Source organism: Stenella coeruleoalba (genome assembly GCF_951394435.1).
Source record: "Stenella coeruleoalba genome assembly, chromosome: 11".
Classification (NCBI taxonomy): domain Eukaryota; kingdom Metazoa; phylum Chordata; class Mammalia; order Artiodactyla; family Delphinidae; genus Stenella; species Stenella coeruleoalba.
Genome location: NC_137157.1, coordinates 21,110,964 through 21,123,813, shown reverse-complemented (window position 1 = coordinate 21,123,813; position 12,850 = coordinate 21,110,964). Strand labels below are relative to the sequence as shown.

Here is a 12,850-nt window from a genome sequence, read left to right as displayed (position 1 = left end):
ACAAATGAAAACATATGGTGTTTTCCCAGATAAATTAGAGAGTATCTATTCTGAAAGCATATATCTTAGATATTTGTAAGTCCAAATGAGGTGTAAAAATGGTAAATGTTGAGGAAAGATATGTACAGAAAAGCTATGATAAAATGTCTGCAAAGGGAACCGTATGTGCTTTTTAAAATTAGCTTGCTCTCTCTCTCTCCCTCTCTTTCATAATCACCTCCCTACCCTTCCCAAACACTCTATGTATTTATTTACCTTTCAGGGGATTTTTTTGAAGACCACCATAACGAAGATACATTCTCAAACAGAAAAGTTTGGATGGGATCAAAAATGAATCTCATTGAACACTCCCACTTACCTGCCACAGATGAATTTTCTCTTTCTGACAATTTATTTGGTAAGTTGTCAAGTTCATTTGAATATTAGTAAAAACAAACTGCAATTTGGACATACATAAGAAAAAAAACCTGACTAAGTCCAACAGAGAGTCCAGAACATTTTTTTGTTCCTTCTAAGTACTCAATAGTACTTAGCTATTAATAGCTACTATGCAAGGTTAGAGGTAAATCGGACCTTGGATTCATTGAATCTAATGATCTTCTGTTTTATAGATGAGGACTGCAAGACTCAGGGAGCTTTGTGACTTGTCCAAGGCCATGAGGCTAGGTAATTAACAGAGCTGGGAGTAGAAATGCATTCTTGTTCTAGGGCTAATTCTAGTATTATTATAGCCTGTACTAAATTATGAAATCATGATTCTTATGGTTTAATATTATACCTATTAAAGTCTGAAATTACTTAGGTTATAGCTCTGTGATAAGGTTTCCTTTCCAGCATTCTTCTGGTGCTGGGGGAAATACGGCACCGTGTCAGGATTAGTCATTTAAGATGGATTGAGGACAAATTGTACTAAGTTGTTTTCAGTAGATCTGTAACTAGATGATACCATAAAATGATCTATTGCTCCACTTTATGCATTTATAAAATAACGTCTCATTATAAAGAGTCTGAATTGAGAACATCAGCAAAATGCCGGCAGGGGCAATATTTTGGGTGGGGCAGGGCAGCTTTCTGCCACGCTTAAAATAATTCCCTTCTGCATTATAACTCTGCTGGGAGGTTTGGATGCTCCAAGTTTTTCACTCTATATTAATATATCAACCATGATTGATGATGATAGTGAAAATGCAAACACTTGAAATTCACAAAATTCAATGTGTTAAGGCACGATCCCCTATTTGGTTGCAGAAAGCCCTGGGAGACATTAATCAATAGCTTATACGATTACCTACCAGTCATTAGCTTTAGTGTGCAATGATTTATCAGGTCATTTCCTGATAGGAGGGGTCATTATTTTATTATCTATTTACATGTCTACCAGCCGCCATTCAGTATAAGAGTATCTAAGGACAGTGACTGTATTTTATTAATCCTAGTATGTACTTGATAAATAAGAATCAAATAATAAATAATAGAGGGAAGGAGAAAAGAGGTTTAGGGGAAAAAGAGATGTTTATCAGTAACTCTCAGAGAGATCAAAGGCAGCAGTTATTATTTATGCAATGCTAGTTCTCAGACATACTTGCTACATCTTATTTCTTCCAGTTGGCTTCTCTTCATCCTGTGGTTACAGTCAAGGGCAGTGGGACACCTACCTCCATGTCTGGACACTTGACCATTTGCTCCTGGCCTACCCTTCTATGGGTCCTTAAAAAAATCAACGTATGGACATCTTTATAATTTGTGACCTACCCGTCAGAACTCATAGGATGATTAGGACTGTAGGTGCATATCACAGACTAAAGAAAATTACTCTTGAGATGATTTTTTTCACATATAAACTCCATTTTCTGCTCTGAAATTTTACAACTGCATCTTAAGATCTCCAAATCTAAACTCTGGTGTCATCATTATTAAACAAATCCATTCAGCTCTCATTTGTATATACATCAAGGGGAAAGGGTAAGATCTTTCTTACAAACTAGCCCACTTTAAGCAAGCCCATCAGGTTGAAAGTTGACCTCAGTTGTCATGAGGTGAAAAAGATGTAAGTAGATAGAGAAAAAATTGTGAAGGAGCTGTCAAGTTAGAAGCATCAGAAAATGATTGCTAAGGAAGCCCCGTGGTTCATGCTTTCTTTCAGTGGTGCTCTTCCCTCATCCCTCCTTTGCTGGACCACATTCTTATACAGTTTCCTAACACTTCTTTTAAGGCTTCTTAGAATATATAGCACAAGATGCGTAAGCGGCAATGCATAGCTGTTATTCCCAGCTGGAGCAGTTTCCTCAAATCTTCATCTGGTCCACCTCTCTTGGGAAACTAATCAGAGCCATGTGACCATTGGGACTCCTTTTCCTCTTCCCCATTAAGTTCTAGAGCCAGGTCGAAGCATTTTTTTCCCCACGCCTCTTTCCCCCAGGGGAAAACATACCTGCGCTAAAGGGGAGGACAAAGAGTATTTTGACCCCTTTATTCCTCCTGCCCATCTTCTTTTATGTCCTGATGACACTGATGGACTCTATGGACCTCCCACCCTGAGCTTAGGGTACAGAGCACCAGGGAAAGGACTGTGGCTCATGGATGAGTAGCCCACAGTGCCTAACTCACCACTCCTAGATCTTGAGATGTGCTCGAGATTCAGAAGTGTTAACTCATGGGCTCAATTAGCCAGAGAGCTGTACTCTTTTCCACTGGTGTAACTGTAATCAAAAACAGCCATCAGGGCTTCCCTGGTGGCGCAGTGGTTGAGAGTCCGCCTGCTGATGCAGGGGACGTGGGTTCGTGCCCCGGTCCGGGAAGATCCCACATGCCGCGGAGCGGCTGGGCCCATGAGCCATGGCCGCTGAGCCTGCGCGTCCGGAGCCTGTGCTCCGCAACGGGAGAGGCCACAACAGTGAGAGGCCCGCGTACGGAAAAAAAAAAAAAAAAAAAAAAACAGCCATCATGTTGTTATAACAAGGGCAAGTGAGGTTTACTCTATTGCATGTGGATGGCTATAATTTCTTCTAACCAAACATTGAACACTGACCATATGCTGGATGTTAGAATAAAGCAAGGAAGAAGACAGGAAAAGAAACAGGCAAAGGAATGAGTAAATGAAATAATATCAGGTAGTGGTAAGTGCTATGGAAACAACAAAACAGTGTGATGTCATAGTGACTGGAAGAATGAGGCTGCTCTAACCGGTGTGGTCGAGGCCTCTGGGGAGTTGACAATCGAGCTGAGAAAGACAGAGCCAAAGAGAACATTCTAGTTGGAAGAAATAGCAAATGCAAAGGCCCAACGTCTAGAATGACTTGGAAGGGCCTTGTCTTCTCGTTTTTAATTTAGGCAAGTCGAAAGAGTCTAGAGAACTGGCTCTGGACCCCATATTTCCATTAATTAGCACTGGTAAAAGGAGATTATTAGGCTGGGAATTCTAGGACAACCTAGGATTAGCATTTGAGTCGACAAATTGCTACAGTTTTCATGTCAGGAAGTGGTGACTTGGACCCAGTGATACTCACCTGACATGACATGACTTTCAAGGTGGTCCTGGGCATGGTCCTCCTTCCTGCAGGTTACTCTAAAGGCCATAATTAAATCCCAAGACACTGGGATTTAATTTAAGACATTGAGAAGGTGACATAAAGATTACTCAACAAATACTGATGGGCACTCACTAATGGGCAGTGGAGACACTAATGACCTCTTGAGTGAGGCCTTTCAGCTGCTTCTAGAGAGGGCTGTGGACCCCTCACTCTCTAAAGGCTTTGCTCAAGAAGGGGAAGCATCTCCACCCGTATAAATGGTTACCCTGAGAAGCAGAGTCTGAGGCAATGAATTGTGTGCAGACAGTTTATGTGAGAGGTCATCCCAGGGAGCAGAAGCAAAGGACTGGGGTGATGAGACAGGGAAGGAGGGAAAACCAAGACGAGATGAATTATGAAGATCGCTGCTGTGGGCGATTCCACTGGGAGAAGCCGAAAGAATTGTCCACTGAGGCACCGGGCATGGGGGCAGTTATTAACCGACCTCTGGCTCCCGTTGGTTGAGGGTCGCCCTTGGGGGCATTAACTTCCCTGCACTTCTGGGCTGTGCTTCTGCTGCTCCCAATGGAATCAAGCCGGGTGGTCTCCTGTGGCATTGGAGAAGCTCTGGGAAGAAAGCAAAGAGATGTGCAGCAGAGTGCCAATGTGAAGTGAGTCTGAGCTTGCACGTGATTACCTGCTACAGCTGCAGCTGAAATGAGAGGATGTGCATCATCACCAGCGGGGCTGCCACACAGTATTAGTGTGATTTCCCCCCAAAATCAATTGGAATGTTTAAAGGAAAGCTAAGGTGGTAGGTGAGGGGAAAAGGTGGAGATTTGCTCTATAGCTCTGTTTTCTTAGGCTGGCCCTTGTAGAAAAGAAGTAAAGAAACTTAGAATAGAATTACAGAGATGGGGCTGGAGTCACCTTGGGAGGTCCTTTAACTTATTCTGCTGCCACACATCCCTAACAAATCCAGATGGGAATCTAGCTCATTGGTAACTCAGTCCACACGCAGAACACAGGGTGGAAGGACGTGGTGACCTAAGAGAGACAAGTCTGCTTTCCTTTGGGAGATCCTGAGAGCCAGGAAACTTGGTCAAAGATTAATTTAGTGGGTTAATAAAGGCGTCTCTGATGAATGAAGAAGGCAGGGTCTTATGCAATTAGTGCATAATAAAAGGTAATAATGACAAAGTCCACAGCTTCCCATGGTTTAACGTAGTGAATAGGTAGAATGTGGCATGTTAATTAAAATCTGTGTATCCTTTTAGCAAATTGTGGTTTAAGAACTAAAGAAAAAAAATCACAGAATTTTAAAGACTCAGTAAGTAGAAAAGCATTCTAATAATAGCACAGAATAAGCAAGAAAAGTATAATCTTATGTTCCCGTACCAAATGTTTCCAGTACAATGGGTCCAGTTCCTTTAGATTGGTGAAACTGGGAAACGTTCAATGAATGTGAGTGGAAATAAACAATGAAATTGAAAGAAATAAAGTCTCAGAGGCAACTGAGACTCTGAACTTCAGTTTTCTCCTCTGTAAAATGGGAATAATAATGACATTCACTTCACAGTTTGTTGGAGGATTGAATGGCTGTGTGGAAAGTGTTCTGTAAATCTCAAGGCATCATAAAGCAGTATCGTTACTCCAGGGTTTGAAATGTAGTTGTTATTATTTAAGTTGTTAGAATAGTAAACACCCCTCTACTTATTAAAGAGAGGAATTTCTGTTAATCTTATCATTGTTGAGTGCTAAGAATTTTCAAGGAGCCAACAAAAACCAACAATATGGAACTAAATTTCTGGGTGCTCTAAGGAAAAAACACATGTTCTATCTCACCTTGGTATTACAGCATTGCTAACAACAGCTATGGAATCCACGTTTTTGTATAAATTTTATTTTTGTTTCTAGTAGTCTTTCCAAAGCCCCATTCTGAATAAGGCCTAGCAAGGGGCAGGAGGGCAGATTCTATATAATCCTATTCACTCGCGCTTCATTTCCTTTAGCTACTTCTCATAACGTTATGCTTTTCTCAGCTGTTGATACTCATTTTCTCTGGGTAGCTTTATTTTTATCGGAATCTGGTTCTTGCCTATGTCTTTTGCTTAAATTAAAAGAATCTTTCAGATGTTACAGGATCAGCTGGATGTTTTAAAATACAATGAAAGGTCTTGAGATGCAGGGTTGTGTAATATTTCTGACATTTGATTTCAAGTCTTTTTCCATCTCACTGAGTTTAACACAAGTGAATGTAGTTCTGACTTGATGGGTCAATCAAAGCCAAAAGTTTCCAGAAGATGGAAAGATACCACTGTCTCAGACAAAATGGAACGTTGCTTTAGCATAATTTAAATATTTTGTCACTACCATTTCTTATCCATATCTCTTCCACAGATTGAAGCAGCCTCTAAGATTTTTTACTAATTCCCTGTGGCTTTGGTTTTTGCTCTCCCAGGATTCTCAGATCTGGTGCTCTTGTTAGTGAGGTTAAGAAATGGGAGAAGGAAAAGAAATATCAGAAGAGCCTTTCCTTATGACAACATAAATTACTGCTTCTTTTAGATGGGGCATGCATAGTTTGGAAAATGCATGCAATGAGGTGCATGTTGGCCAGCTAGTGGGCAAATCCGTTGCTATCCAGAGCCTGGCTCTCAACCTTGCAGGCTAAGAAACAGGTCTCAGGGGCTCTCAGAATAACCAAACTGAGAAAGGTTGACTATGAAAACAGACTGCAAATTTATACATTTACAGTGATAAAAAAAATTGGGATCATAACAGCTACCATTTCTTGAGTGCTTTCTATATGTCAGGCGTCACGCTAAGCACATTTTCCATTTGTTAGTCGACTCTCATTCGATCCCATCTCTGCCATTTACTGGTATGTGGTCGTAGGCAAATTCTTTAACTTCATGCAAGTTACTTGTCTTATTTAATAGAATTCTCAGAAGAATGCCTGGCACATTGTAAGTACTCTGTAACTATTTGCCATTAATATTAATACTCATAACACTCCTATAAGGTAGATACCATTACTAGTCCCCTTTTACTGCTGAGAAAATGGAGATTTAAAGATGTTAAAGAATCTGCTGAATTTCCATAGATAGTAAGTAGGCAACCAAATTATGGTCAGCACAAGGAATCGGAATTGGATGATTACGGATTCAGGTTAAGAGAACACTCCTGTTCACCTTCTCAGTGGAGAAGGTCTTTCCAGTGAGATTATTTCACTCAAAGTCTGTTAGCCAAGTCTATTCTCAGGGATAGTTCTCAGAAAAGCATTGCCAGCATTTGCTCTGGGACTTCCCTGTTTTTTATAACATCATATCTAACGCCCCTCCTTGCCATGACTGACACTTTATTCACTTTGCCCCAAGTACCGTCTACAGCGATGCTGTCCAATAGAACTTTCTGTGGTGATAAAAATGTTCCAGATTTACTTTGTCTAATGCAGTAACCACTAATCACACGTGGCTACTGATCGCTTAAAATGGGACTAGGGTAACTGAGGAACTGATTCTAATTTTACATAATTTAAATTAACTTAAATTTAAGTAGCCATACATGGTTAGTGGCTACTGTTTCAAACAGCACAGACTTGTAGGGGAAAAATGTACCTTGGGAAAAAAAAATAGCACGAGGCAGTTGGTCCTCACTGCAAAAGAAGCAAAGGGATTCAATCAGTCTTATTATGAGAACATCCTGTGTGAATTTCACTCAGCAACAAGGGTCTCCTGGATCAGGTAAATTATCCTGCTCATTTCTTTTTTAGCATTGAAGTTTCTGAGGGCAACAGACAGGCTCATCTGTCTGACCAGTGAAAAACTCAGTAGAGACTTCTTGAAATATAAAATTCAGAGATAGTTTGTCCTGGTTCTTAGCCTTTGGGTAGCTCTTCCAACTTAGAGTCCCTCAAGGCAAGTATAGCTCTTGGGTTGTGAGGAGGGGAGAACGAGGTCAGAAGTAAACTGAGGATTGAGAACAGCTTTGCAAATGGTGATTCTTGGTTGAGCAATCAAAGCTGAAATACACCTAGGAACCATCACTCTTTCCTTTTTCTTGACAATTAGGGCAAGCGTGCTTTAGTTTTTCCACCACAAGGTTTTGAGTGAGAAGACCTTGGTTAAAGCCTTTGCTTCATCCCTTAATAGCTGGGTGACTTTAGACAAATCATTTAACTTCACTGAGTTGACCTTCCATGTCTGTAAAATAGGGTAAGAGATAGTGGGCGTCATAAATTATACCTTCCTCAAAGGGTGCAAGTAAGGATCAGATGAGATAATGCATGTAGAACCACCTTTTAAACCCGTAAAGACTGTAGAAATGGCTTAGCAGTGATTATCACGTTTATATAGATCACATTTGCCTTTTAAAACTGCTTTCACACTTATTATGTGATTTTATCTTCACAACGGGTCCATGAGGGAAGTAGAGCAGGAATTATTATCTCTGTTTTACCATCTGTTGATGTAGACAAATGAGGTCTGCAGAAGCTGAGAGACTGTCCTAAGGTGACACAGTGTATTTGGTTGCATTATCCCTAAGCTCAACCCTCGACCTACTGAGTCCTATTCTGAAGCCCTCCCTTCCAAAAAATACCCAACAGTCACAAACTTGGTATCCACAAGTTATGCTGCAGAAATTATTCCTGCTCGGGAAGCAAGCCACCCTACAACAAGAGTCCAAGGCTAAATAATTATAATATCAGTATGATGATGGTGGGTAACCACACACTCTGCTAAGCATTTAATAAATATTTTATTTAATCCTCATAATAACTCTATGAGGTTGCATGATTATCAGTCCCATTTTACAGATGAGGAAATTGAGGCATAAAAGGGTTCAGCTAGGGGCAGGACAGCAATAAAGACGCAGACATAGAGAATGGACTTGAGGACACGTGGAGGGGGAAGGGTAAGCTGAGACGAAGGGAGAGAGTGGCACGGACATATATACACTACCAAATGTAAAATAGACAGCTTGTGGGAAGAAGCTGCATAGCACAGGGAGATCAGCGTGTGCTTTGTGACCACCTAGAGGGGTGGGATAAGGAGGGTGGGACGGAGACACAAGAGGAAGGAGTTATGCGGATATATGTATATGTATAGCTGATTCACTTTGTTATATAGCAGCAACGAACACAACAGTGTAAAGCAATTATACTCCAATAAAGATGTTAAAAAAAGAAAAGAAAATGGTTCAGGAGTTTGTCCATGGTCTGCAGAACTAGTGAGTGCCAAGGGAGCCTACATGTATTAGTTTGCTAAGGCTGCTATAATAAAATACCACAGACTGGGTGGCTTAAATTGCAGAAATGTATTGTTTTACCATTCTGGAGGCTAGAAGTCCAAAATCAAGGTGTTAGCTGGGTGGGTTCTTTCTGAGGGCTGAGAGGGAAGGATCTGTTCCTGGCCTCTCTTCCTGGCTTGTAGATGACCTTTTCCTTGTGTATCTTCACATTGCCTTTTCTCTCTGAGTTTCTGTCTCTGAAATACAAATTTCCCATTTGTATAAGGACACCGGTCCTATGGGATTAGGAGGGGACACACTTCCACCCATAACACTGGATAGAAACCCAGATTAGTTTACCTCACGCCGTTAAGTATTATGCTTTAATGATTCCTGACATTACAAAATTATACCAATCTGTATCCTTTTGAGAGGAACGAATGTCAAGACATAGAACATGGCATTTGACCCCCAAATCGACTTTTAGAGCCACTGAACAAAAATCTGTCCTCTAAAAATTCCTAAATTGGAACGTGCTCCCCAAAAATGTTTATCTAAGAGACTGCTTTCCAGCTTACTAGGCAATTTGGCATCGAGGACTTTTCTCATAAACATTTACAAATATTCTGCTCAGTAATGAAGTTAATCAGTAAACCCCACAACCTCTGGCCTCTGTCACTCCTTACCTAGTCTCATTTTCAGTTGCTGTGAGTAAGCTAAGAATGGTAATGCAGTTTCCGGAGTTAGAAAATCCAGGTCAAATTAGTCCTTGTCACAGCTGCACGTCGTTGGGATTTGCCATGGAAATGATGAGCATGAAGCCTGCTAAAGGTAGGCGGAGGTTCTCAGATGCTGGCGGTGGGGCTTCTGCCACTGGACTGAGGAAACACGGGGCACTTTTGCTTGAGATTCCAGTAACAGATCTCTGTCAAAGATGGCTCAGTCAGAACCAGAAGACTGGGGTGAGAAGCTGGGGTGGTGTGATTTCTATAGGGCTCTAGGCAGGTGTGTATCTCATTGAGACTAAATCTAAGTGTGTTTTCCCTATAATTCTTCACTGGATAGTGTGTAAAATTAGCACCGTTCTTCCAAGTTAAACACTAGGCAGTTCTAGCATTAATGCCTTGGACACTTGAAAAAACATTTTAAAGTACATGATTTCATGCAGTGTTTTTAAAATGGCAAGTCTCAGATCCCAGTGGGTCATGATATCTATTTTGTGACTTGTGACCAGCATTAAAAATTTAGAAGAGAATAGAATAGGAATACAATAGAAATGTCAGAGTGCCCGTCAAGAGGTAAGGATAAGTGTTATTTCACGGAAATTTTGTTTCAATTATTTATACATATGTATAAGTGTGTATGGGGTAATGATATAAGATTTATTTCAAACTATGCGTTGTGATGAGAAAAATAAAAAGAGATTAAAAAAACATTAATTTACTGAACTAGTTTCACAGTAGATTTCTCCCAATAGTCAATGGAAAATCAGATAAGTAAAGAGTTTACCTTTAAGCCCGCTTTGTTTTCTCTGAAGTAAAATATAGATTATAATTAAAACATAAACAGTATAATATAATGTTGTCTGTTTTAATATTTTTTTCAGAATAGAATCTTACCTTTTGAATTTCCAGCTAAAAGTGAAACTCAAATCATTTTCATAATAATTACAATTTTGAACATATTTCTGGTTGTAGACTTGGCAGCACGTTATTTTGTTTAAATGTGTTGTTTAAAAATGGCTGACACTGTATTTTTTTTTAAATTAACTTATTCATTTATTTTGGCTGCGTTGGGTCTTTGTTGCTGCATGCAGGCTTTCTCTAGTTGTGGCGAGCCGGGGCTACTCTTCCTTATAGTGCGTGGGCTTCTCATTGCGGTGGCTTCTCTTGTTGCAGAGCACGGGCTCTAGGCGAGTGGGCTTCAGAAGTTGTGGCATGCAGGCTCAGTAGTTGTGACTCACGGGCTCTAGAGCGCCGGCTCTGTAGTTGTGGTGCATGGGCTTATTCACTGCACAGCATGTGGGATCTTCCTGGACCGGAGTTCGAACCCATGTCCCTTGCATTGGCAGGTGGATTCTTAACCGCTGCGCCACCAGGGAAGCCCCTGACACTGTATTTAGAGATGGAAATTAGTTGGAAGGCTGCGGAAGTAAATTTTCCATCGTTTCAATTTAATAAGCATTTATTAAAGATTTACACTGTGTCAGGCTTTTTGTAAGGTGCCAGGAATGAAGGAGAAAAGGGAATGTAATATATAGTAATCTAATGTATTCCCCAGGAGTTCACAGACTAACCACAACAACAAAAATGTATTGAGGAGCTTCCCTGGTGGCGCAGTGGTTGAGAGTCCGCCTGCCGATGCAGGGGACATGGGTTCGTGCCCCGGGCCGGGAAGATCCCACATGCCGCGGAGCGGCTGGGCCTGTGAGCCATGGCCACTGAGCCTGTGCGTCCGGAACCTGTGCTCCGCAACGGGAGAGGCCACAGCAGTGAGAGGCCCGTGTACTGCAAAAAAAAAAAAAAAAAAAAAATGTATTGAATGTTTATGCTTAGGCACTATGCAGTTTACATTCTTTGTCTTAGTTTATCTTTATTACAACCTTTCACCTAGATACTATATTTTGTTTCAATTACTATATTATCCCAGCTTTTCTTTAAAAAAATTTTATTGGAGTATAGCTGCTTTACAATGTTGTGTTAGTTTCTGCTGTACAGCAGTGAATCAGCTATAGGTGTGCATATAGCCCCTCTTTTTTGGATTTCCTTCCCATTTAGGTCACCACAGAGCACTGAGTAGAGTTCCCTGTGCTGTACAGTAGGTTCTCATTAGTTATCTATTTTATACATAGTAGTGTATTATATGATCCCGGCTTTATAGAGGAAGGAACAGAAGCTTAAAGAAGTTCAATGTCTTTCCCAAGTTCATACATCTAGCAAGTTGCAGGCGAACTGAATCCAGGTTTGTCTACACAGAAGCGCTTGTAACGAGTATGTCCTACCACCTCAAATGATATAGCATGAAAGATAAGCCTGTAAACCAACAAAAATGATGGTACATGCTTCTGAGTGCTGCAGTAGAGTGTGTACAGAGGGTAGGAGAGATTAATTCTGCCTAGGAAAACTGGGACAGGCCTCACAGAGGAGGTGATGGGTTGACAAACCAGGTGGGGAGAGGCACCAACATCACAAAGGCCTGGCACCAGGAACGGCGTACAACTTCATAAACCAAGTCATATCATCTGTTAAGAAACCATGGATTGGGAAATAAAGGAAGGCCGAGAAGGCAATTTTTCCATTCATGAAACATTTCGACAAACATTCATGAAACGTTTACTAGAAGCAGCGTTGTGCCAGGGATGAAAAACTGGACATAATCTGAACCCTTTATCGGGCTCATCAGAAACTAACTGTGGGTTTATGAAGAAGGGCCATCCCTTGTACGTGAACCTGATTCTCCCATTTGGGTTCACAGTGGTTCTGGTCACAAACTCCTTAGAGCTGCGCTGTCGGATATGGCAGTCATTAGCCACATGCAGCTATTTAATTTTAAGTTTTAATTATTTAAAGTTACATAAAATGAAAAATTCATTTCCTCATTATTACTAGCCGTGTTTCAAATGTTCAATATTCATATGGTTAGCGGCTACCATGTTGAAAGGTATAGAATGCTTGCATCTCAGAAGTTTCCCTTTGATGGTACTCCTTTAGAGAAATTGTTAAATGCTACCAAATGACCATCTACCCAGAAAAATGTTGCTTCCCTTTACAGGGGGTGTCAGCCTCTCCTGGAGTCCATTCAAGTGTTCGCATTTAAGAACTCTTCCCTAAACTCCCATGGAGAATTTGTGTTATAAAGAAATCCAAAATCTCTTCTTTCTTGATAAACTGATTCTTTAAAAAATCACTCATAAATTGCATTAAAATAGAAATGAATTTACCTTTTCCGAAAGTACACTCTAAAGTTGACTTACCTTTGCCCTCTCCACATCTTATGCTCTGTCAGAAAATTCTGTATTTGCTTACTTGGTTTTATCCCAGCCCTTGACATACTCCCACCTCTCCCCACCCCAAATACACAAACAAGAGAAAGTCTGGGGCCTCTTCTAT

The 12,850-nt window shown here is 40.7% G+C and overlaps 1 protein-coding gene across 4 annotated transcripts in view; it reads left to right on the top strand.

Annotated features, from left to right (window-relative positions):
• NR1H4 (nuclear receptor subfamily 1 group H member 4) overlaps positions 1 to 12,850 on the top strand; it is a 119,948-nt gene that overhangs the window by 70,438 nt on the left and 36,660 nt on the right. For all 4 annotated transcript variants that reach the window (XM_079937171.1, XM_079937172.1, XM_079937173.1 and 1 more), the window contains one exon: positions 263 to 397. In XM_079937171.1, coding sequence (XP_079793297.1) covers positions 319 to 397 — 79 coding nt within the window. In that variant the 5' untranslated portion in view covers positions 263 to 318. The remainder of the gene's footprint in view (positions 1 to 262; positions 398 to 12,850) is intronic.